At 52.1% G+C, this 19,941-nt stretch overlaps 7 protein-coding genes and 1 non-coding gene across 8 annotated transcripts; all 8 read left to right on the top strand.

Moving 5' to 3' along the window:
• Positions 1–602: 602 nt before the first annotated feature.
• On the top strand, positions 603–2,177 carry KY384_005120 (uncharacterized protein; the record flags this gene model as incomplete). The annotated part of the gene is made up of 1 exon (XM_044813621.1): positions 603–2,177. One exon carries the CDS (start codon positions 603–605, stop codon positions 2,175–2,177), a length of 1,575 nt encoding a protein of 524 aa, XP_044668922.1.
• Positions 2,178–4,334: 2,157 nt separating this feature from the next.
• KY384_005119 (uncharacterized protein) lies at positions 4,335–5,367 on the top strand (the record flags this gene model as incomplete). The annotated part of the gene is made up of 3 exons (XM_044813620.1): positions 4,335–4,410; positions 4,689–5,015; positions 5,087–5,367. The coding sequence occupies 3 exons, from the start codon at positions 4,335–4,337 to the stop codon at positions 5,365–5,367; spliced, it is 684 nt and encodes a 227-aa protein (XP_044668921.1).
• An 872-nt stretch (positions 5,368–6,239) lies between these two features.
• Positions 6,240–6,836, top strand: KY384_005118 (uncharacterized protein; the record flags this gene model as incomplete). Its single annotated transcript, XM_044813619.1, has 3 exons — positions 6,240–6,252; positions 6,329–6,628; positions 6,676–6,836. 3 exons carry the CDS (start codon positions 6,240–6,242, stop codon positions 6,834–6,836), a joined length of 474 nt encoding a protein of 157 aa, XP_044668920.1.
• Positions 6,837–7,348: 512 nt separating this feature from the next.
• Positions 7,349–7,420, top strand: KY384_005117. The gene has a single exon. It is a non-coding gene; the product is annotated as a tRNA-Thr (tRNA).
• A 417-nt stretch (positions 7,421–7,837) lies between these two features.
• Positions 7,838–8,887, top strand: KY384_005116 (uncharacterized protein; the record flags this gene model as incomplete). Its single annotated transcript, XM_044813618.1, is given in 2 exon segments — positions 7,838–7,991; positions 8,004–8,887. The coding sequence occupies 2 exon segments, from the start codon at positions 7,838–7,840 to the stop codon at positions 8,885–8,887; spliced, it is 1,038 nt and encodes a 345-aa protein (XP_044668919.1).
• A 609-nt stretch (positions 8,888–9,496) lies between these two features.
• On the top strand, positions 9,497–13,314 carry KY384_005115 (uncharacterized protein; the record flags this gene model as incomplete). The annotated part of the gene is made up of 6 exons (XM_044813617.1): positions 9,497–9,553; positions 9,726–11,396; positions 11,637–11,816; positions 11,867–11,960; positions 12,355–12,381; positions 12,434–13,314. The coding sequence occupies 6 exons, from the start codon at positions 9,497–9,499 to the stop codon at positions 13,312–13,314; spliced, it is 2,910 nt and encodes a 969-aa protein (XP_044668918.1).
• Positions 13,315–14,849: 1,535 nt separating this feature from the next.
• KY384_005114 (uncharacterized protein) lies at positions 14,850–15,797 on the top strand (the record flags this gene model as incomplete). Its single annotated transcript, XM_044813616.1, has 2 exons — positions 14,850–15,019; positions 15,101–15,797. The coding sequence occupies 2 exons, from the start codon at positions 14,850–14,852 to the stop codon at positions 15,795–15,797; spliced, it is 867 nt and encodes a 288-aa protein (XP_044668917.1).
• A 1,584-nt stretch (positions 15,798–17,381) lies between these two features.
• On the top strand, positions 17,382–19,486 carry KY384_005113 (uncharacterized protein; the record flags this gene model as incomplete). Its single annotated transcript, XM_044813615.1, has 6 exons — positions 17,382–17,558; positions 17,619–17,997; positions 18,250–18,276; positions 18,334–18,364; positions 18,416–18,526; positions 19,186–19,486. The coding sequence occupies 6 exons, from the start codon at positions 17,382–17,384 to the stop codon at positions 19,484–19,486; spliced, it is 1,026 nt and encodes a 341-aa protein (XP_044668916.1).
• Between the last annotated feature and the right edge of the window lie 455 nt (positions 19,487–19,941).

Genomic DNA, 19,941 nt, shown 5'->3' with positions numbered 1-19,941 from the left:
CCGAAATGCTGTTGTTCTCACCGCCTCTGCAAGCTTCCAGCGACAAGTGTATTTGCTCTCCAAGATTATTTCTGTCTTCTCTGTCTTCCATCTTCATTTTGAACTCTCGCCTGCAATATTCTCACTTATCCTTTCTCAATTGATGTTTCCAGACCCACGTGAGCGCGCCTTGTTTGTTCATCACCTTCAATAACTGCTAATCACCCCCCAATCCAATACAATTCACTCCTGAAGCAGGACTTCAGCCATGACCCCCTTCGAGATCGTTGAATTCATCCTTGGCGCCTGGGTCGCCCAGGTCGTTGTGCACGAAACATAACTCTATCGAGGCGGTCTCACGCTGTACGATAGTATCAACTGGTTTGCGGCAACAATCAGCGTCATGATATACTTTATTTGGTTCCTGTGGCAGGATGAGAGATGACGACATCGAGCCACCCTCGACTATCTCCATGCAGCAATTGTAGACAACTCTGTGCTCGGTGATGCAGAAGACTCAAGCAAATTTGATTGGCGAGACTTCTAGTCAGACGCTAGCTCACTAAAGCCTAGCGCGTGACGTATCTAACAATTCTCACACTGTGCGAAACCGACAACTCATTATGACAAGAGCTGCCAATGGCCCTTCTCCATTCTTCCAATGTAGTCAAGTGGCTTCTCCTGACCAGCTCGCAATCCTACACCTCAGTCGCGATAACTTGATCCCCCAGATCCTCCGCGTGAACGACGACGAAAATGAAGGCTACGACGAGGGCAAAGTCACCAACACCCGCTTCGGCTCCTTTCCTCACAGCACCTTGATTGGCACGCCATGGGGTACGCAAGTACGCGCGTCAGCAGTCGACACTGGCTCAAGAGGACGGAAAGCAGGAGGACGGGGCAAGAACAAGAAACGGAAGAGGGATCATAGCGATACACATGAGCAAGGCCATAGCGAGATCAAAGAGGATGGCCAGAACGATGTAGGAGACAGCAAAGAATCTACAATTGAAGCTATTACCTCCATACCAAAAGAGCAACAAGCCGCGACTGAAGCCCAGAGCGGTTTCGTCCACCTTCTGGCGCCCACGCCAGAGAATTGGACTTCCTCTCTTCCCCACCGCACCCAAGTCGTCTACACCCCGGACTACAGCTACGTCCTGCACAGAGTCAAAGCACGCCCTGGCACACGAATAATCGAAGCCGGCGCCGGCAGCGGCTCCTTCACGCACGCTGCTGCTCGTGCAGTCTTCAGTAGCCATCCTACTTCCGCCTCTTCCGACACAGATGGCAAAGTGTTCAGCTACGAATTCCACCATCCGCGCTTCATCGCGCTGCAAAACGAAGTTTCATCCCATGGTCTCACGGACACCGTCGAGCTCACCTCACGTGACGTCTGTGCCGACGGCTTCGTCCCCACCTCCACGCCCCCCTCCTCCCTCAAAGCCACCGCTATCTTCCTCGACCTCCCTGCGCCGTGGCTGGCGCTCAAACACCTCACGCGGGACTCTCCCAGCAGTGTTCTCGACCCTGAGGCCGCCTGCCACATCTGCACCTTCTCTCCCTGCATAGAACAAGTCCAGCGCACGATCAGCACCATGCGCAGTCTGGGCTGGCTCGATATCGAAATGATCGATCTCTCTTCACGCAAGATCGAAGTTCGCAGGGAGAGGGTCGGGATGCAAGAACTCGGCCTACGCAAAGGGCTCGCACATCCGGCGTCTGTGGAAGAATCTCTGAACGTGCTGCGAGAAGTCGAAACACAAACAAGGAAATACCATCTAGTGGCGAAAGCGGCGATGGACGAGGGACATCCTACCCCCGCGAAGGTGAGCTCGAAAGCAGCGAGGGTGGACCAGAATCGAGAAGATGTGGCAAAGAGGAAGCTGTGGGTGGAGGGAAGGGTGGTTACGAGAAGCGAGCCGGAGCTGAAAACGCACACGAGTTATCTGGTTTTTGCAGTGCTGCCAAGGGGTTGGGGAGAGGAGGATGAGAGGAGGGCGAGAGAGCAGTGGGCTACTGCTAGTGTGGATGAGGGCGTGAAGGGGTGGAAGCCGGGGGTGAGTAAGAAGGCGAAGAAGAAGGCTGAGAAAGCTGCGAGAAGGGCGGATGCTACTGCTGGTGGGCAGAGCATCGATGATGGTGGTGGATCTCTGGAGGCAGATATGGCGGCGGTGAAGGGCGAAGAGGATGTTTAGGCAGATATCTACACATGAAGTTTCACGCGTATGATGAGAATCATACTTACTACCAAGTGACATACATCTCCAGCATGTTATGAAATCGTCTCTGCTCTCATTTCCGCCCCCGGGTGGTTGCTCCCTGTAGGACATCCTTATCAGCCCCCATTTATCCATTTATCGGGATGCTCTAGGGGAGTACCTGGGGGTTCTCCCCGCTAACTCTACACATTTCTCGCCGTCGCATTTCATTTCTTTCCTGTCTACTCACCTTCCGCCTCACCTTCTCCACCTCACCCACTCTCTCAATGCCCCCCTCCCATCCTCCCACAACAACCGACTTCCCCCCCCCTAACTCTAACAATCACTCCCCCCCCCCCTTCCCCTTCCCCTCCCCACACTACCTCAACCAACTCAACCACCTCATCCCCTCCAAGAACACCACCCAACATCCTCCTCCTCCTCCACGGCCTAGGCGACACCCACATCCCCCTCACCTCCCTCGCCACCCAACTCCGTCTCCCGGAAACGACATGTATATCCCTCCGGGCGCCTACACCGCTGCCCTTCGACCTGGGCGGCTTTCACTGGGGTGATGATATTGTTTTTTCCTCCCTCCCACCTGAGGGAATGGATGAAGGCCTGGGAGGGATGGAGTACGATACCGGGTTCACAAAAGCCGTGAAGATGGTGCTGGGGGAGGTGGTGGAAAATGTGTTGGTGAAGAAATGCGGGTATAAGTATGGAGAGGTGCTGGTTTTGGGGCTCGGGCAGGGGGGATGGTTGGGTTGGCTTGTGCTTCGTCTTTGGAGAAGGGGAAAGGGGGGGAGGGGAAGGATTTTGGGGGTGTTATTTCCGTGGGCGGGCCTTTGCCGGGGGAATGTAGGACTGTCGCCAGCAGGAGAGAAGGGAAGGAAAGGGGTGGAGGGAGGGAAGGGACACCGGTTCTTGTGTGTGGCGGTAATAAAAGGACGATGATCACGAAGAGCAGAGTACAGGAATTGAAAGAGGTGTTTGAGACGGTGGAGTATGTGAGGTGGGAACGCGAGGGGGATGGGATGGCGAGGTCTAGGGAGGAGATGATGCCTGTGATGAGGTTTTTGGGGAGGAGGTTGAGGAGTTGGGCGGGTGTGCCTGGGGGAGGGGTGGAGGTGGTGTGAGGAGGAGGAATGAAGAATGAGAGTGGTCTGGCGAGAGCTGCTTAGGCATGCAGGTCTTTCACGGGGTGAGCTCTGGAGGTTGGAATTATGGATGATGCAGGGGAAATGATGATGCAGAACGGATGCTATGGTTTGAAGGACCTGACTGCTCGGATTGGATCGTCTTGCTCATTCTACGCACATTCATGTCGTTTCGGATGGCTTGACCGCTCTCCAGCGCGTCTATGATACCATTCGGCCCGATTCAAATATAGCCAAGTGTTCAGAAAGATCGTTGGCCCCTTCCTCGTGGGTCTTATTCACGCTCGGCTTCCTAAGGTCTATGATATGACGGGGTATGATTTAAGGAAGGCAATCAAAAGGCGTTAAAGGCATCTAGCCAAGCTACCACGATTGATGACGACGGAGATGAGAGTGGCAAGACTGTTCTACCGTACAGTAATTCGAATCTCGTGTGTCCTTGCTCTTCACCTGGTTTAGAGCTTGAAGGTAGCCAAGAGCTCTATCGACGGCTTGCTGCTTTGATCGTCTAATCGGATGGGTCGAGACGATCTGGACCTCTGAGGAATGATTGGGATGATTATACTTCAGCTGAACGCATCAAGGGGATCTAGATCATACGATTGACGAGAACATCACGGATGTTGAGATGTGGTTATCGTGGATTCACACATATTCGGAACCAGCAGCTTGATGAACTCGATTGTGGGTCAAAGATAAAGAATGGCGGTGTAGGTTGACGGTGGGCTAATGATTCATAATGCAATACTGATTGAAGCTGTATGCATGATGCATATTGTACTGCTCATTCACAACGTACCAATGATCGAAATTGTACCTTAATCCATGTTGTACCAACACCTCTAGCAAGATATATCCTACCTCATTCCCAAGCAGAACAACTCTTCCACCAGCACGTACCGTCACAATCGAGGAACAGCCTCCACTAACTCATCTAACCTTCGCCAGAACAAATCCTCCCACTACCACCCTCACCCCACCGACAACCTTCAAGATGCTCGGCAGCGTCCTCCCCTTCTCCCCCGAGCTCGCAGACCGCGTGTCAGAGTACTGCGAGAAGCATTCTGAACGTAAGCGATACCTTCCCCTTTCTCTCATCAGCATATCTTCCACCTCTATCACAACCACCCAGCTAACCCACCCACAGCCCTCCCCGAAACTCTCAAAAAACACTGGTCATGGACCCTCGAACACCGTTTCGACGGCGACATGATGTCCTCGCAGCTTCAAGGCCAGTGGATGATCTGGCTTAGCCAGTTGCGTGCTCCGAAGCGTAGTAAGTCGGCCCCTCTCCCCTTCCCCTTCCCCTTCCCAACCCTCCTCTTTCAGCACCACGGCTAACTCATAGACGAATCCGCAGTCCTCGAAGTCGGCACCTTCACAGGCTTCTCAGCGCTAGCCTGGTACGAAGGCACGAAAGCCACGCAGGCCGAGATCGTCACGCTCGATCTGCCAGGCGATATGATGGACAAAACACGCGAGTTCTTCAAAGAGGTCGGCGTGGATGATCGTGTTAAGAGTGTTGTGGGGCCGGCTGTGGAGACATTGAAGGAGGTCGAAAGCGAATTCGATATCATCTTCCTGGATGCTGATAAGCAGAATAATGGCACTTACTTGGAAATTTGTCTGGAGAAGAGGCTGTTGGCTGGGGATGGGGTTGTGATTTTGGATAATAGTGAGACCCTTCATCCCCTTCCCCTTTCCCCTTTCCCTTCAAGTATCTCCCTCTGACGCTCACCTCCGTAGTGTTCGCTCGCGGCCTGACCATGGGTCCTGAATTCAACCCTCACGCCGACAAGTCGCGTCGTCCCTTCTGGGAGGCTATGGGCGTCACGATCCGTAAGCTGAATGTTAGCTTCCTCGAGGATCCACGTATCGATGTCCTCTTGTTGCCTTTGTTCGATGGGGTTACGATGATTAAGTGGAAAGAAGGGTATGTTGAAGGCAAGGTGAATGGTGAGGGGAAGAAGGCGGTGGATGGAAAGAGTAAGGTGGATGGCAAGCAGGATGGGAGCGGGAAGAAATAGTTTTTGCCTGAGGGGGGTATATCGAACATATTGGGTATTGGGAGCCCCTGCGATAGATGGATGGGCGAGGACCTGAGCTAGACATGGCATATGGATCAATGGTAGACTTGTGTGAAAGTCTAGATTGATAGATTTGCGTGCAGAGACATCTTTGATAGAGGGCTAGAGAAAGAAACCACTCCTTTGCTCTTAGCTGTGGTATTGGTCTATTTTGCATGCGTTGTCAATCTCGCTGTTGATTCTAGGAGGTGTGCGCGGTGCATCAGGCCGCCCTTTGGAAGAAAGAGATTGTACTCTCGCTGCTCCCTCAGCTGTCGTGCGAGGGGTGGTTGTGTATATTCCGACCGACTTCTAGAACACCATAGGCAGAGACAAGCTTTTCTTGGCAATGCTTGACCAGCGGGATGATCAGGTACGGATCCCTTATCAGATCCATCAGGCGTCCAGTCTACATATATGTGCGAGACGATGGTCACTCACCAGCACCTCCGAGCCCTACCTTACCACACGGCGTCAAGTCAGACAGAACAAAGTCGTCTCACTGCCAACTTCCCACAATCAATCGATACGAGGTGGATCAGTGACGTAAGTTCGGGTGACAGAGGGTTACGCAAGCGCTGGCACGTTGCTCTGTGGCTTGCCGTCTTCTCGACTTCATTGGTAGAGACGGACCTTGCCGTACTTCCCCACCACTCACTTCGGCATGGCGTCAAGGTGGGGTAGTTCAACATGGAGGGGCAATGGGATTTCCAGCATTGAAAAGGCCATCTTTCCCATCATCGACAATCATCTGCAGAAGCATCTTCAAGCATTGATATAAAATTCACCTTGACATACACGTCTCCAAGGAAGTACTCTTGCAACCCTTCAACATGTTTGGCTTCGGTAAGCACTCCTCCTCAGATCCATTGTCCTAGGCGCGATGTGTACGACTTGGACAGCAATGCTGATTGAGTTCCAGACGACGCACAAGATGCCCATCAACAGGTGTACCAGCAAGATGGCGGCTGGGAGAACCCCAAGCACGAAGCCAAGTTTAGCCATGAAATGATCGCCGGAGCGGCCTCCTTCGAAGGATTCAAGTTGTACGAGGACCATCAACGCAAAGAAGGTGTGCTTGCCCACACCCCACCCCACCCATATACTGTTGCATGCAGCACTGATGGCGATCCCCTAGGCAACACCGTCAATCATGCCTTTGCCAAAGAACTCCTCGCCGGCTTCGTCGGTGGTGAGGTTGACAAGCTCGCCGAGACTAGAGGTACGTCGTTGACCGTGACGTGTGCATTCGTTTGCTAATCGTGGCAGGCATGAATGCTTACGATCGCGAGCGAGCTCATCATCACGCGAAGGAAGGGTCTAAGGAAATGTATGATCAGCATTATGGTGGTCAGGACCAATATGACCCTTCGTATGGCCCTCCACAGCAGATCCAGAACTATGGGGGGGATGGCAATGATAGATATTGAAGCCCAAACCGATCAAAGCTCCATGTTGCTGGGAGCTATGGTCCTTCCGGCTTTGCGACAAGAAAGCCATTGGAGACGGAATGAATGAATGGAGCATCTAGCCAGACATGGTTGAGCTGAGCTCGAGAAGGCTTTCATAACATGCAGAATGGAATCTGTATCATAGAAAATAGAGCACCTTACATATCACTGTTTGCGGTACTAAAAACACTGGCGTCGTTGCGAAGCGGCAAACATCGTCGCCGTCCCGATTCATGCCTTGAGTTGAAGCCCAGGGAAAAGCTTTGCTTGGCATTTATACATACGATAAGGTAGATGAAATTTGATGCCTAGTCCCACGCGCTCTCAAGCGGTAATTGTGAGAATCGAAGAAAACCTCTACAAGAGTGCTTGAACCAACGTCTATGTAGGGGAAACGAAATATGTAATGATTGAGGAGAAGAGAACGGTTCTCATTCTCATTCAGAAACAAAAGTATATAATAACAATAAATGACGGGTTGCTATGAGTCTGCCTCTATGGCTTAATGGTAAAGCGCATCACTAGTAATGATGAGATTCTCAGTTCGATTCTGAGTGGAGGCAACAGATCATGTATTCTATTGTGTATGTTTTTTGGCATTAGCGATATATCGAATAAGGTCAGAGCATGAGGGTAGAGTAGAGCATGGACAGATTCTGGTGGATTCTCATTGCTGCTTGTTTACGGAGAGTACGTTTTGGCAACAAAGCCGAATGCCAAGTCAGGTAGGGCCGAGCTAAGGCCAATCGGGCGATCCGGTGCTCTTTCTTGGCGTGGGATTCACTGCTAACAAGGAGCTTGCGAACTAAAAGAGGGCAAGGCCAGGCAGATGGAAGGGAATGGAAGCAGCTGAAGTGTCGTTCAAAAGCAAGAGCAAGGGTCATAATGGGAACCAATCCTGTCTACGCGGGCTGCGAGTATCTTTGCGACATTCGTCCCTCGACTCAATTGATCGTTAGCACACGCCGTGTCTCTCGACAATGGCTCTCTCAATCCCACTCTTGGTGCTCTCAATTGCCCTCCTTGCAACAGCGCAGACACCAACGGACTTCAGTCCCTACACCGCTTCGCCTCTGATTGTCCAGTATCCGGGCTCTGCGCCATTCAAGTCAGGCGTAGAATTGCAACCCAAAGGTACAGCTTGAGAGCCCTACTTTCTGACCTACCGGCTTACATCGAAGCCAGGAACACAAGTCGTGCCCTCCCTCTTCCTTCCCTCCTCCTCACAGGCTTCTACAGCGAAGTACTACACCATCATAGCCATAGACCCCGATGCGCCTTCCCGCACCAACACATCACTTGCGAATGTCCTCCACTGGCTCCAGCCATCCTTCCACATCTCCACTTCGAGCAATGTCACCTACCCTGCCAACACCACACTCCTTCCCCTTGTATCCTCCGCCAAGCCCTTCTCGACCTACATTGGTCCCGCCCCTGGGGCTGGCAGCGGTCCCCACCGCTACATCTTCTTCCTGTACGAACAATCAAGCGCGAGCTATGATCTGCCAGCGATATACGAGGGATTAGGTCAAGGGGAAGGAAGGACTAAGAACATTACAAAATTTGATCTGGAGGCGTACGTGCAGAGGGTGGGCTTGAATGGGCCTGTGGCTGGGACGTACTTTACCGTGGAGAACAAGACTGGGACAGCTAATGGTACGGGCAGCACAATCGGCGGAGCAAATGCAACAAACACAGGGGCCATTGGCGGGAGTGGAGGGGCATCGGGGAATGCCTCGCCAATTGCTACTGTCACTGCTGGCGAAGGGGCCACAGGATCTACCGGCAGCGTACTTCCTAGTGCCGCCGGCGGAGGAGAATCTGTGGCGACTTCAGCAAATAGTCCTTTGTCTGCATCGGCAGGAACGGCAGAGACCACTGGGGTCAGCGTGGGAGGCCAAGCATCCGCGACTTCAACTGCGCAAGGTACAGAAACCGTGACGCCGGCTACTAGCAACGCTGGCGAACTGCGACTGGGATTGGCGATCGTCGCCGGATTATTGGGTTGTCTGGTCGCAGTGGTAATTTGAGGCTATGGATGTGATATGATTGAATTTGAAAAAAGCGATGAGGTGATGACGAATATTGATATGGCTTTTCGCAAAAACCGGTTATGAAAATGGTCCATGTGGATCATGATTGAATGATCGGATCCCGTCAACGTCGGGTGATTGATGAGGATAAGGAGGCAGTCAAAGACATTGAACTGAGTGGTGGATTCGGACCCCAATCCGGATACATACAGAGTGCTTTTCGTAGCAATAAATAGAAGAATCAATGAGAATGAGAATGAGAATGAATGAGGAGCAATTAGGACAGTCAGTGCTTGCACGTGGATGCGGGTCAAAGTGTCGGTTCCTCAGACTTTTCGGCTCTTCTAGATGCTTTCTGATGTTTTGCATAGTTTGTAGGCACATCAAGGTTTTTTGTATGGATAAATTATATGCGACGTTATTCTAATTGGAATCATTCAGGATTTCAGTCTCCATTCGGACACGGCAGGAGAATAATTGCTCTTACGTACACCTAAATAATCAGAAAAGTTTCATCATCTTTGGTCTGTGAAAATAACAGCCCAGTGTCGTCAGTCCCGGCCGACGCTTCTTTCTTTGTTCCTGCGTCCATCGTTCGCCTTCGCGATGCGACTCGCAGCTCCAAGCAACCACGAACGCTGCACCAGACATGAAGTTCGCAAAGTAAGCTAAACCTCCCCCAAAGACTCATCCGCACAGACCGCCCGCTTACGCAGCTGTCAATGCAGAGAGATCGAACAAGATCTGGTGCCAGAATGGCGGGCCAAGTACTTCGACTACAAGGTCGGATCCTGCTGCCCTCCTCATCCCTCTACCTCAATTGACCACCATCTAGACCGGCAAGAAGAAGGTCAAAGCTGTCGTAAGAGCATTGAAAGGCGTCAACACCACTCCAAAGACTCCGGGACGCCAATTGCCCGCCAACCTACTCAATAATACCTTCACATCACCTGCGGGCCCTCCACCGCACCCCTCCACGCGTCCTACGCCTCAAGTTTCTACCAACATAGGCTCCATTGCAGCTGGTGATGCCACTGCTGAGCAGATTGAAGGAGAACAATTCGAGAGTACACAGAAAAAGGGCAACGCAAGTGAAGAGACGTCACCTATTACAATACCAGGAACGGCATCGAGACTGGGTACGGGTGATCCTCTGGTACAAGACGAGCGCTGGGATAGTGGAGAGGTCACGACCTATGGCAGCTTCATACCTTCCCCATCCAGTCGGACGGGGCCAATTGGCCCTCCGTCGCTCGAGCTGCCAGGCCCAGCTCTACCACCCGAAGAAGATGCTTTCGCAAAGCACAACAGAGCCTGGCGCAAAGGCCACTTTCCCCAAAACCCTCATACAACACCACTTTCGCAGCAACTAGCAGCAAATACTGGCGACGCCTACCATGTTGGTAAAACGCAATCAACCGGCAAATTAGAATCATCTCAATTACTCCCGAAGCACAAAAGATTCCTCAGACCACATCGATCTGTTTCAACACCGCATCATGGCTCGTCGGGTCTGCGGCCTCGGTTGCTGCGACGAATGTTTTCGGCCAGCAATCCCAACACACCTAACGGTGACGTGCCGCTGGAAGCATACAAAATCTACGATGAAAAGATGGCGGACTTCTACAGTTTTCTCGACTCGGAGCTCCTGAAAGTGGACGAATTTTACAAGATGAAGGAAGCTCACTCGAATAAGAGGCTGCAGTCTCTGCGAGATCAGTTACACGAAATGCGGGATCGGCGAATTCAAGAGATTCGGCATGAACAAGAAGTCAAGAGGCAGGCAAGAGAACATCAAGATCGGGTGGATAGAGGTCTATCTGAGGCTGGACAAGATCCGAGCAAGGCAAACCAATCGGCAATGTCAACTGTTGCAAGATATTTCCAGCCCATCGAACGGGCGTTAGGATTGGGCCCTGCGAGAATTGGAAAGACTAGCAGAGCATTACAGAAGCTTGGTTCTCCCTCTGAGCCCCACCCAAGCTACCCACCAGGCTCAAACCGTCCAGAGTCATGGCGAGATTTCTCCAGGCGGCCCGAGCGAGACGATATACCACACCGAGCAGCAAAGAGAAAGCTCAAGCTGGCCCTCCAAGAGTTCTATCGAGGTCTTGAACTTCTCAAATCTTTCGCTCTCCTTAATCGCACTGCGTTCCGCAAAATTAACAAGAAATATGACAAAGCCGTCAAGGCTCGCCCAACTCAGCGCTACATGACGGAGAAAGTAAACAAGTCGTGGTTCGTACAGAGTGAGGTACTGGATCATCAGCTTGTGGCTGTTGAAGACTTGTATGCAAGATATTTCGAACGTGGCAACCACAAAGTTGCTGTCGGCAAGCTTCGTAGCAAGACCTCCAAGAATGCAGATTACACCGGCAGCGTTTTCAGAAATGGCATGCTACTTGCAGGTGCGGCGGTGTTTGGCATACAAGGCATTGTATACGCTGGAGAGCATCTCAACGATCCTAACTCTAAGATACGAATCGATACAGGCTATCTCCTCCAGGTACGTCCATCCACCGAATTCTCTCTATCGAGCTTACATTAGCGCAGATATATGGAGGCTACTTCTTGATGCTATTTCTCTTCCTTCTATTCTGCATAGACTGCAAAGTGTGGACCCTCGCCAAAATTAATTATTCTTTCATCTTCGAATTTGATGCTCGCCACAACCTCGACTGGCGGCAATTGTCCGAAGTAGGCATGATCTGTTGTTGGTCGACTTCGCAGGCTAACCTCGAGACAGCTACCATGTCTTCTACTTTTCATCCTTGGGCTTTGCATATGGCTCAACTTTTTCATGAGTGGAGCGAATGCGATGTTTCTTTACTGGCCCGTGATCCTTATTGGACTTTCAGCCATCATACTCTTCTTACCGGCCCCAATACTTTATCACAGAAGTCGGGAGTGGTGGGCATACTCTAACGTATGCGACAATGATTGTCTCTGCAGTTGCTCCTTGCTAACGCTAACCAGTTCCGTCTACTGCTTGCGGGGCTGTATCCGGTCGAGTTTCGAGACTTCTTCCTTGGCGATATGTACTGCTCGCAAACCTACAGCATGGGAGTAGGTATCTCAGTAGGGCAATCGCGTTGTGGATGTGCTGACACGTGTAGAATCTCGAGCTCTTCTTCTGTCTCTACGCACATGAATGGTCCAATCCAGTACAATGCAACTCCAATCATTCTCGACTTCTCGGCTTTTTCTCGACTTTACCTGGCATCTGGCGGGCATTACAGTGTTTAAGACGTTATTATGATACCCACAATGCGTTTCCTCATTTAGTCAATTGCGGCAAATACACTTTCACAATTCTATCATACATGACTTTGAGTCTTTACCGATTGAATCCTAGCATGCACTTGAAAGCTTTGTTCATTGCTTGCTCTACCATAAATTCCATTTATTGTTGTAAGTGCAGCTTCTGCCTGACCTACCAGACGATATGCTAACTCAACGCATAGCTGTGTGGGATCTAGCTATGGACTGGAGTATGCTCACATCGCATTTAAGATATAATGTCGCCATACTAACTATTCCCAGGTCTCTGCAACCCCTACGCTGAATACCCCTTTCTCCGCGACGTCCTCGGCTACAAACGCCCCCAAGTCTACTACCTCGCCATGATCATCGACCCCATCCTCCGCTTCAACTGGATCTTCTACGCCATATTCGCCAACAACTTCCAACACTCAGCCGTCCTCTCCTTCCTCGTCGCCCTCTCTGAAGTCTGTCGCCGCGGTATCTGGTCTCTCTTCCGTGTCGAGAACGAACACTGCACGAACGTCGGCCGCTTCCGCGCCTCTCGCGATGTGCCCCTCCCCTACGAGCTTCCCTCACCTCGCAGCTCCATCTCGCCTACGGAAGGAGCCAATAGAACGCCTGAGCAAGAACCAACACCTATCCAGCGCCGACACACCTACGCCGACATCGACGGAGCGGGATCCACGGCGTTAGAAGCTCAGCCTAGCCCGGGGACGGGGACGCCAAGACTGCGACGCCGCGCCACGCTCGCAGAGAGCGATACCCCAATTATTCGCGGTATTGCAAGAATAGGCACAGCGATGAACCAAGCTCATGCGCAGGATTTTGAGAAGAAGAGGACGAATGTGATGACTACGCCGGGAGGAGTTGAGGGGTTGGAACGAAGCCCGCATTATGGCGGGCAGACTGTGGGTGGGGATGAAAGTAGTGATGAGGAAGAGGATGAAGATGAATTCGCGAGGAGGGAGGCGGAGGAGATTGTGGAGGAGGAGAGTGGGAGAGTTGAGAATGGGGAGGACGATAGTGGGGCTATTGAGCACCCCAGAAGAAGTGAGCGGAGGGAGGAGAGGGAGGAACGGCAGCGGGAGGAGGAGGCAAATGAGCGGGATATGTTGGGTGTGCAGGACGTGCTTGAGAGGAGGAGAAGTGCTGTTGACTAACTATTGAAGTCGTTGCTCAGAGGGTAACAAAAAGTCAATTTAGCGATTCCATTTTAGAGCGCTGTTCTAAAGCCATTGAGAATCATTGAGGTCCAACGGTTCATCTGGAACGCCACAGTCGCTGACGGACATTAATGAAAGGTGCAAGAGAGATTTGCAAGCACACCCGAGCAGACGATCTCGACCAATCCTTCGGTCATGGTGGCTTATGTCGTTACTCACTGCCTACGACGAAAGAGGATCCGAACTTGTATTATTACCACTACTAACCCTCCAGCTTTTCCGCTAACATGCTGACAGGGCATTGCTAACATGGATCAGTCAAAACGATGATGCTTCATGGAGCACGTTGCACCCTGACTGTTCTTTGGCTTTCCAATTCGGCACCCAGCGAATTCCACGCGATCAATAGAGCAGCACACGATCAGTCGACACGTCAACAAGCAAGCATTTTCTATCAGGACTACTTTCGAAGCTAGCAAGACCTACGATTGGACCGAGATTGCTTTGGCTTGGAATGAGGTGGGAGGAGTAGACGGATATTACCCTTGCTTGACATTGGGTGCTCTCTTTCAGTGAAGATCGGAATGTCCAACTAAATCAATAACACAAGGAGCGTTTCGGCTGTTGCGTTTTCCAGCCTCTCTACGCTGTATCCATGACTGTCTGTCTTGGATAAGTTACGACTGTCCTGGGGTAGGTGAGACCTTACTGTGGCTTGTCACTCACTTCATGAAAGGAGCATTCCGAAGCAATACTTGCGCTCGATGTCTAGACTCTGATGCGAAGCAAGGGACTAGTATTGCTATCTATCTAGATGCTCAGACGCCTCGCAAAATGTTCTTCATTAGAAGAGATGTTCAGTCCGTGAGCGGCAAAAGGGTCTGCTCCAGTCTGCGCTTGATGCGGCTTTTTTTCTACGCATAATCGGCTACTGCAGCCATCCACTCATGGGCCACCTCGCAGTGAGACATGTTTCCAATATTCAATCCAACGGGGACCTATCATTGGAACACCTCTGCTATCTTCAGCCAGTCGCGCACAACCCCAATTGACCTCAGACCCTACAACCCGCTAGCCTCGCAACAACCCACGAGTGTCCCACTTTCGCCTTTTCAAGCCTTACGCTATGCTTTGGACGCCCAAGCACATGCCTCCGATCGCAATGATCGTCGGGACTCGACGGACGTGCGGCTGCTGAGACGAAGCGCCAGCCAACCGGCACCCATCCTCACCGGTTCCGGAGAATTACAGTCTTCAATATGCAGGTTCAACGGCCGGATGTTTTCGCCAGCAGCTCACGGCTTCAGCCTTTCAAAATCTGGGTTCTGATGTCAGACGGGTATGATGGAAAGTAGGAGAATAAGAAGTCTTCCTATATCTATCCACTCGATAGCACCAAAGATCCCCTCATCTTGGTGCTGTAGCGTACGAAGCCAATGATCACAACACTGGATACTCAATCCTCGATACACCAGCAGTACTCAAGAGACCTCTGAAACCTCTCCTCACTGCCCATCAAGCACATCGCAGCCATGCGTCTATCCAAATGGCGAACACTTCTCCTCACCCTACCAATCACCTTTGCCCTCCCAACCCCCACAATACTAGACGCCCGCAACGACCACCTCGCCTGTGACCGTGACGGTTACAATTGCCACAACATCCACGGCTGCGACAACATTCCCGACACGCCCGCCGGAACGTTCGTCTTCCTCTCCTTCCCTTCTACCCTTTCCCCCATCATTCCCCTCGCACTTCACCTATCCACTAACAAACCCCTCAGCGGCCCCTCTCCATCCCCCTCAGTCGCAAGCGCCCGCCGCCGCGCTCTCCCCAACACGCTCTTCCAATCCCCCGTCCTCCCCTTCCCCGCCGCGCTTCAAACCCACGCCAAACGCCAACAAACCTCCACCTTCAACCTCCCCCACCCAGACACCTACTGCGCGCCCGCGTCCGCCATCTACGTCGACATAACCTCCACCGACGGCGCCTCCTCAACCTCCAAATCCCACATCTCCCAACTCATGGACGAAGCCATCTCGGAACTGACCACCTACATCGCCCTCAACATCGCCAACGTCTCCGCCGCAACAGTCCCGCAACCCAACGGCACCCTCCCCCTCCCTGTCGCAGCAGTGCCCGGCGTGATCGTCCCCGCCACCACCCCCGCCACCGCTGACCCGAACACCGTGCCCGTCACCAGCATCCAGAGTCAACTACCCGCCGGCATTTTAGCCGCCAGCACCAACGTGGGCAGCGGGACGAGCACGGGCTCGCTGTTTCATCTGCAGCCCGCGGGGTTTAGCGACAGGCTGGATGTTTTTGAGGGCACGGCTGGAGGCTTGACGTTCGGGGTTTTGAGCACGGCGTTGGGGTTGGTGAAGGAGTGGGCGGCGGATCAGGGGCATGCGTGGGCGTATTTGAGTGTGCAGATTTATGAGGGGGTGGGGGTGCAGAGGGGACGGGTGGTGTTGAATTAGTGGTGGAGAGGGGTGGGGGGGGAGGGACGAAGGAGATGGGAAGAGGGGGAAAGGAGGGGGAAAGGAGGGAAGAAGGGGGACAGGGGGGGGCAAAGGAGGACATGGTGGGTTGAGTCATCACCCACTTACTCACTCAATCAACCCAAACCACAAACCGGAACGGAAGGACAAAACGAGCTTTTCCCTCTCAGACGGGGCGTTTGGGGTGGGGGCGTTTGGGGTGGGGGCGTTTGGGGTGGTGGGGAATCACACTGGGAATCACACTGGTGTCAATGGGAGTTTTCTGCGGGCACGCGGGCGGGCGAGCAAAACAGCCCCGCGGACACGAGATTTCTTTTTTTGATTCTTTTCCTTCTTTATGATGTTCATGTTCATGTTTTCTATTCCTGTTGCGTACGTACGTACGTACAAATGAAATGATCGATTACAGTCATTGATGATGATGATTTGGGAGCGCGCGAACGATTGGTGTGTGCAAGATATGCCACCTAGTAGATTTTTTGGCTATCTCGTGGTGGTGGAAGACGAAGGGGGGTGGGGGGGCTGGGGGAGGTGTAGCTAACAACAGAGCACGCACGCACGCACGTAAAATATTGTATGGTGGAGTACGTTTGCTTTGCTCACTACTTGGGGGAAAGGAAGGAATTTGAATATTCTTATACGCACGAAAAGCGACGGCGCTGGCTAGGCGGCGTGTGGGAGGTTTGTTGTGTGTTGTGTTGTCGAACTATATCCCCCCCCCTTTCCCTACCTCGCGGGCAGTGGTCACTCTCAGTCTCAGCCCTAGGTTCCCCCTATTCATATATTCATCCAAGCCAACCCCCAAACAAAGCAATATGATTAATTGGGCTCGACCCTAAACCGTGCTTTCCGTGTCAACCTGTTGATTAAGCTTCTTTCACTGCCTTACTTTACCGTCTCCCAAGGAGAGGAGGTAAAACTCAAGATAGACCTCGCAAAACCCCGGTTGTGGGCCGGTGATGTGGCACAGGTTGGTCGGTGAAGATTTGGGGGTTTTTTCGCCAAGCACTGCCCCTCCAAGGTACCTTATTCTTGAGGGTAATACGTTGCGTTGCGTCGTGTACACTTTCACCTTCATTAATAGCATACTGCAGGACGTAAGCCAAAGTTTCCTGTTGGCATGGTTGGGATGGAGATGTGTGGTGCGCAAACGGGCTTTCGTGAGGCAGTTTCACGAGAATTAAAGACGGCGGGGCGAATTGCGTGGTCGGTCGCTCGGGGTTGGTGGGGGGGCTACGCCGCCCTCATCTGTGCCTTAAGGCTACTTTTGCATAATGCAGAGGGGACAAAAACGCGTTGCGACTTGCGAAGTCTGCTGTGCAGGAGTGTTGTTGCTTTAAAGGGCCGAGGGGGTGTCGCGTGTGCTTTCTTCCCCTTGCTGAAGATTCGAAAGCTGGGCGTACGGTCGATATCGATATATTGAACAGGGCAAGAATAATCATCTGATCGTGTATATGTGCCGAGTCGCGGGAGTGCTGCCTGCTGGAACGATTTTTGTGCGTGTTGGAAGTGATAGCGACTTAAAGAGCTGGCTGGACTGGTTGTCTTCGCTGCTGACCCAAGATGCCCGCTTTACTCCTACCCCGCGCCACGGGCGACGAGAATCGAGGACCTGGACAGATTGCTTGCATGTCCGTGACTGCGATTGCGGCGCTGGTGGTGGTGTGTCTTCGAGTATATGTGAGAAGGAGTTTCGTGCAGCGTCTTGGGCTGGACGACCGGACCATCATTCTTGCCATGGTGAGTTATTCAGATCGTGGAGACTCGAGCCCAGCTGGCTGGCTGACATCATGTTGACAGATCTTCGGCCTTATCACCTTGGCTACGGATAGCGTCAAAGTCGCAAATGGCTTTGGCAGACATGTGGATACTCTTGACCAGCGACAGCAATGGACGATTATTAGGTTTTCCATTATCGGAACACCGACCCTCATCATCAGCCAGGGATTGGCGAAAGTGTCGATATGCTTCCTGCTATTACGGTTGTTGCGGGATGCGAAGGCACCAAGAAGAAAGATTGCGTTGCATGCGTTGATCGCCTTTTTGGCAATATACACATTTATGACCGTTGTCGTTCTTTTGGCGCAGTGTAATCCGATCTCGAAAAATTGGGATAAATCGAAGCCAGGGAGCTGCTGGAATCCGGCCGTGCTTTCGAATGTTGGGATCGTGCATGGAGGTACGTGTTCACGGTCAGTTGAAGGGGTGTAAGCTCACGAGATAGTGTGCTCGGCATTGACGGCCTTCATTCTATCCGGCATGCCGATTCTTATACTGGGAAATCTGAACCTCAACCGACGGACTCGAATCGCAGTCTGTATTCTGCTTGGCTTTGGAGTCTTGTAGGCGACATACACCAGGTTTAGAACCATGAGCTGACATTCGACTAGTGACGGTATTTGTTCCATAATGAGAACAGTGCACACTCCAGGTTTCAACACAAGCAAAGACTTTGCTTGTAAGACACTCCGCACGAGTGATCATGTCTCCAATGTTGTGCTAACCGCGACATTAGATACTCAAATTCCTCTCTATCTCTGGGCGGAGTAAGTACCTTCGAGACCACAATCTCCATCTCGAGCTAATTCGGGGTTTAGTCTCGAGCAAAATCTAGCGATCATAGCAGCATGCATTCCCACACTCCGGCCCCTCTTCCGCTTTTTCGACCACAGCAAAGTCCAGAACTCAATAGGCTGGACGAGCAAAGGGTATGCCAGGCGGAGTGGAATTGGCCATCAGCGCATCCCGTCACGTGGTCCGTTCGGCCAGAGAGAGGATGACTGGGGGTATCCCTTGGCTAGACCACCTTCTTCGCACATCTCAGCAAAGGAGGAAGGGGAGGGAGATGATAGTGGGAGGAGCTCGTCATTGGGGAAAGGGACGAAAGGGAAACAGGGAGAGATGATTTTGAAGACGACGGAGATTACGATTAGGAGTTGATGTTGTGGAGCTGGGGATGATGCTGTTTCTTGAGGCGTTGTGGTAGGGAATAGATGCTTTTGATCGAGAGGATACAACTCTGACGTTCGCTCTGGTGAATAGGATCTTATTCAAGTGCTCATGGTTCAATTGAGAAAGAGGAATTGAGGGGGAGGCCAGAAGCCGATGGGCTACCTAGTTGGGACTCGGAAAAATGATTGACCGCTGCCAAGACGCATGATGTCATCTGACATCTTGTCAATGTTTTCCTGCAAAAGGTGGTGCCAACTTCCTCGAACAAGGCCATGGGCTTCTCATACTACTAGGTGTCTGTGCCTGTGTCTGTGTCAAGCGCGAAATACTTCCGAAAACTATCGACAGAAGAAAGGCCATCAGACCAACCTTTTACTCTTTCGCCTGGGCTTATTTCATCAGCTGCTTCGTACAGCGAGCTTACAATGGCTGAGCCGCAAGAGCCACAATCGTCAGAAGAGATTACGACAGGTTCCAACCAGACCGACCAAGAGATCAAGCCGTTCAACGCCTCCAAAGTGCAGAGCGATATTCCAATCGAGCACTGGGAGAGGCTGTTGCTCGGCAAGAAAATGGTCGGCCCAGATGCACCAGAGGACCCAGCTGTGAGGTCGCCCCCCGATGCTTCCCAAGGACTCCTTGCTGACTATGTAGTAGACTTTCAAGCGTTCAGAGTTGCCCGAGAAACATCAATTCCATCCAGGCCCTTCAAATAATCGGAGGCTCGATAGGTACCTACTTCTCTGTTGTGTCTGAGCGTGACCGTTGCGCGGCTGCTGACGTGCAGATACCAGGCTGAATGTTTGTTTTGATAAGACCAACACCTGTTTCAAGGTCTACTACGGCTAGCCTGATCACAGCTCTGTTTCTGCGCGGAGATGTGTGTGGAGCATTAGGGATGCAGAATGGACATCCCGCACACGGGTCGCAGAATGAGACCAATAGTCGGAATTTTGTGCCATTATCACGAGATGAAGATGACACCAACAACGGTTTCTGAAACCAACTAAACTCGTCGATTATAGCACGCGCATTAATGTCTCAATGTGTTCTGCTTGATTGCCACATACAATTCTCCGAAGTCGTCTGAATTGCTGGGGTCTCCATACTGCTGGTCCCCTTTGCGCCGCACTAGCATAGTCCACACCGTTTTTTGCACGGGTGTGCCTTG

Source organism: Bacidia gigantensis, assembly GCF_019456465.1.
Source record: "Bacidia gigantensis strain McMullin 20006 chromosome Unknown contig_245, whole genome shotgun sequence".
In the NCBI taxonomy this organism is placed as follows: domain Eukaryota; kingdom Fungi; phylum Ascomycota; class Lecanoromycetes; order Lecanorales; family Ramalinaceae; genus Bacidia; species Bacidia gigantensis.
Note: the sequence above shows the minus strand (reverse complement) of the source record. Positions and strands in the feature narration are given on the sequence as shown.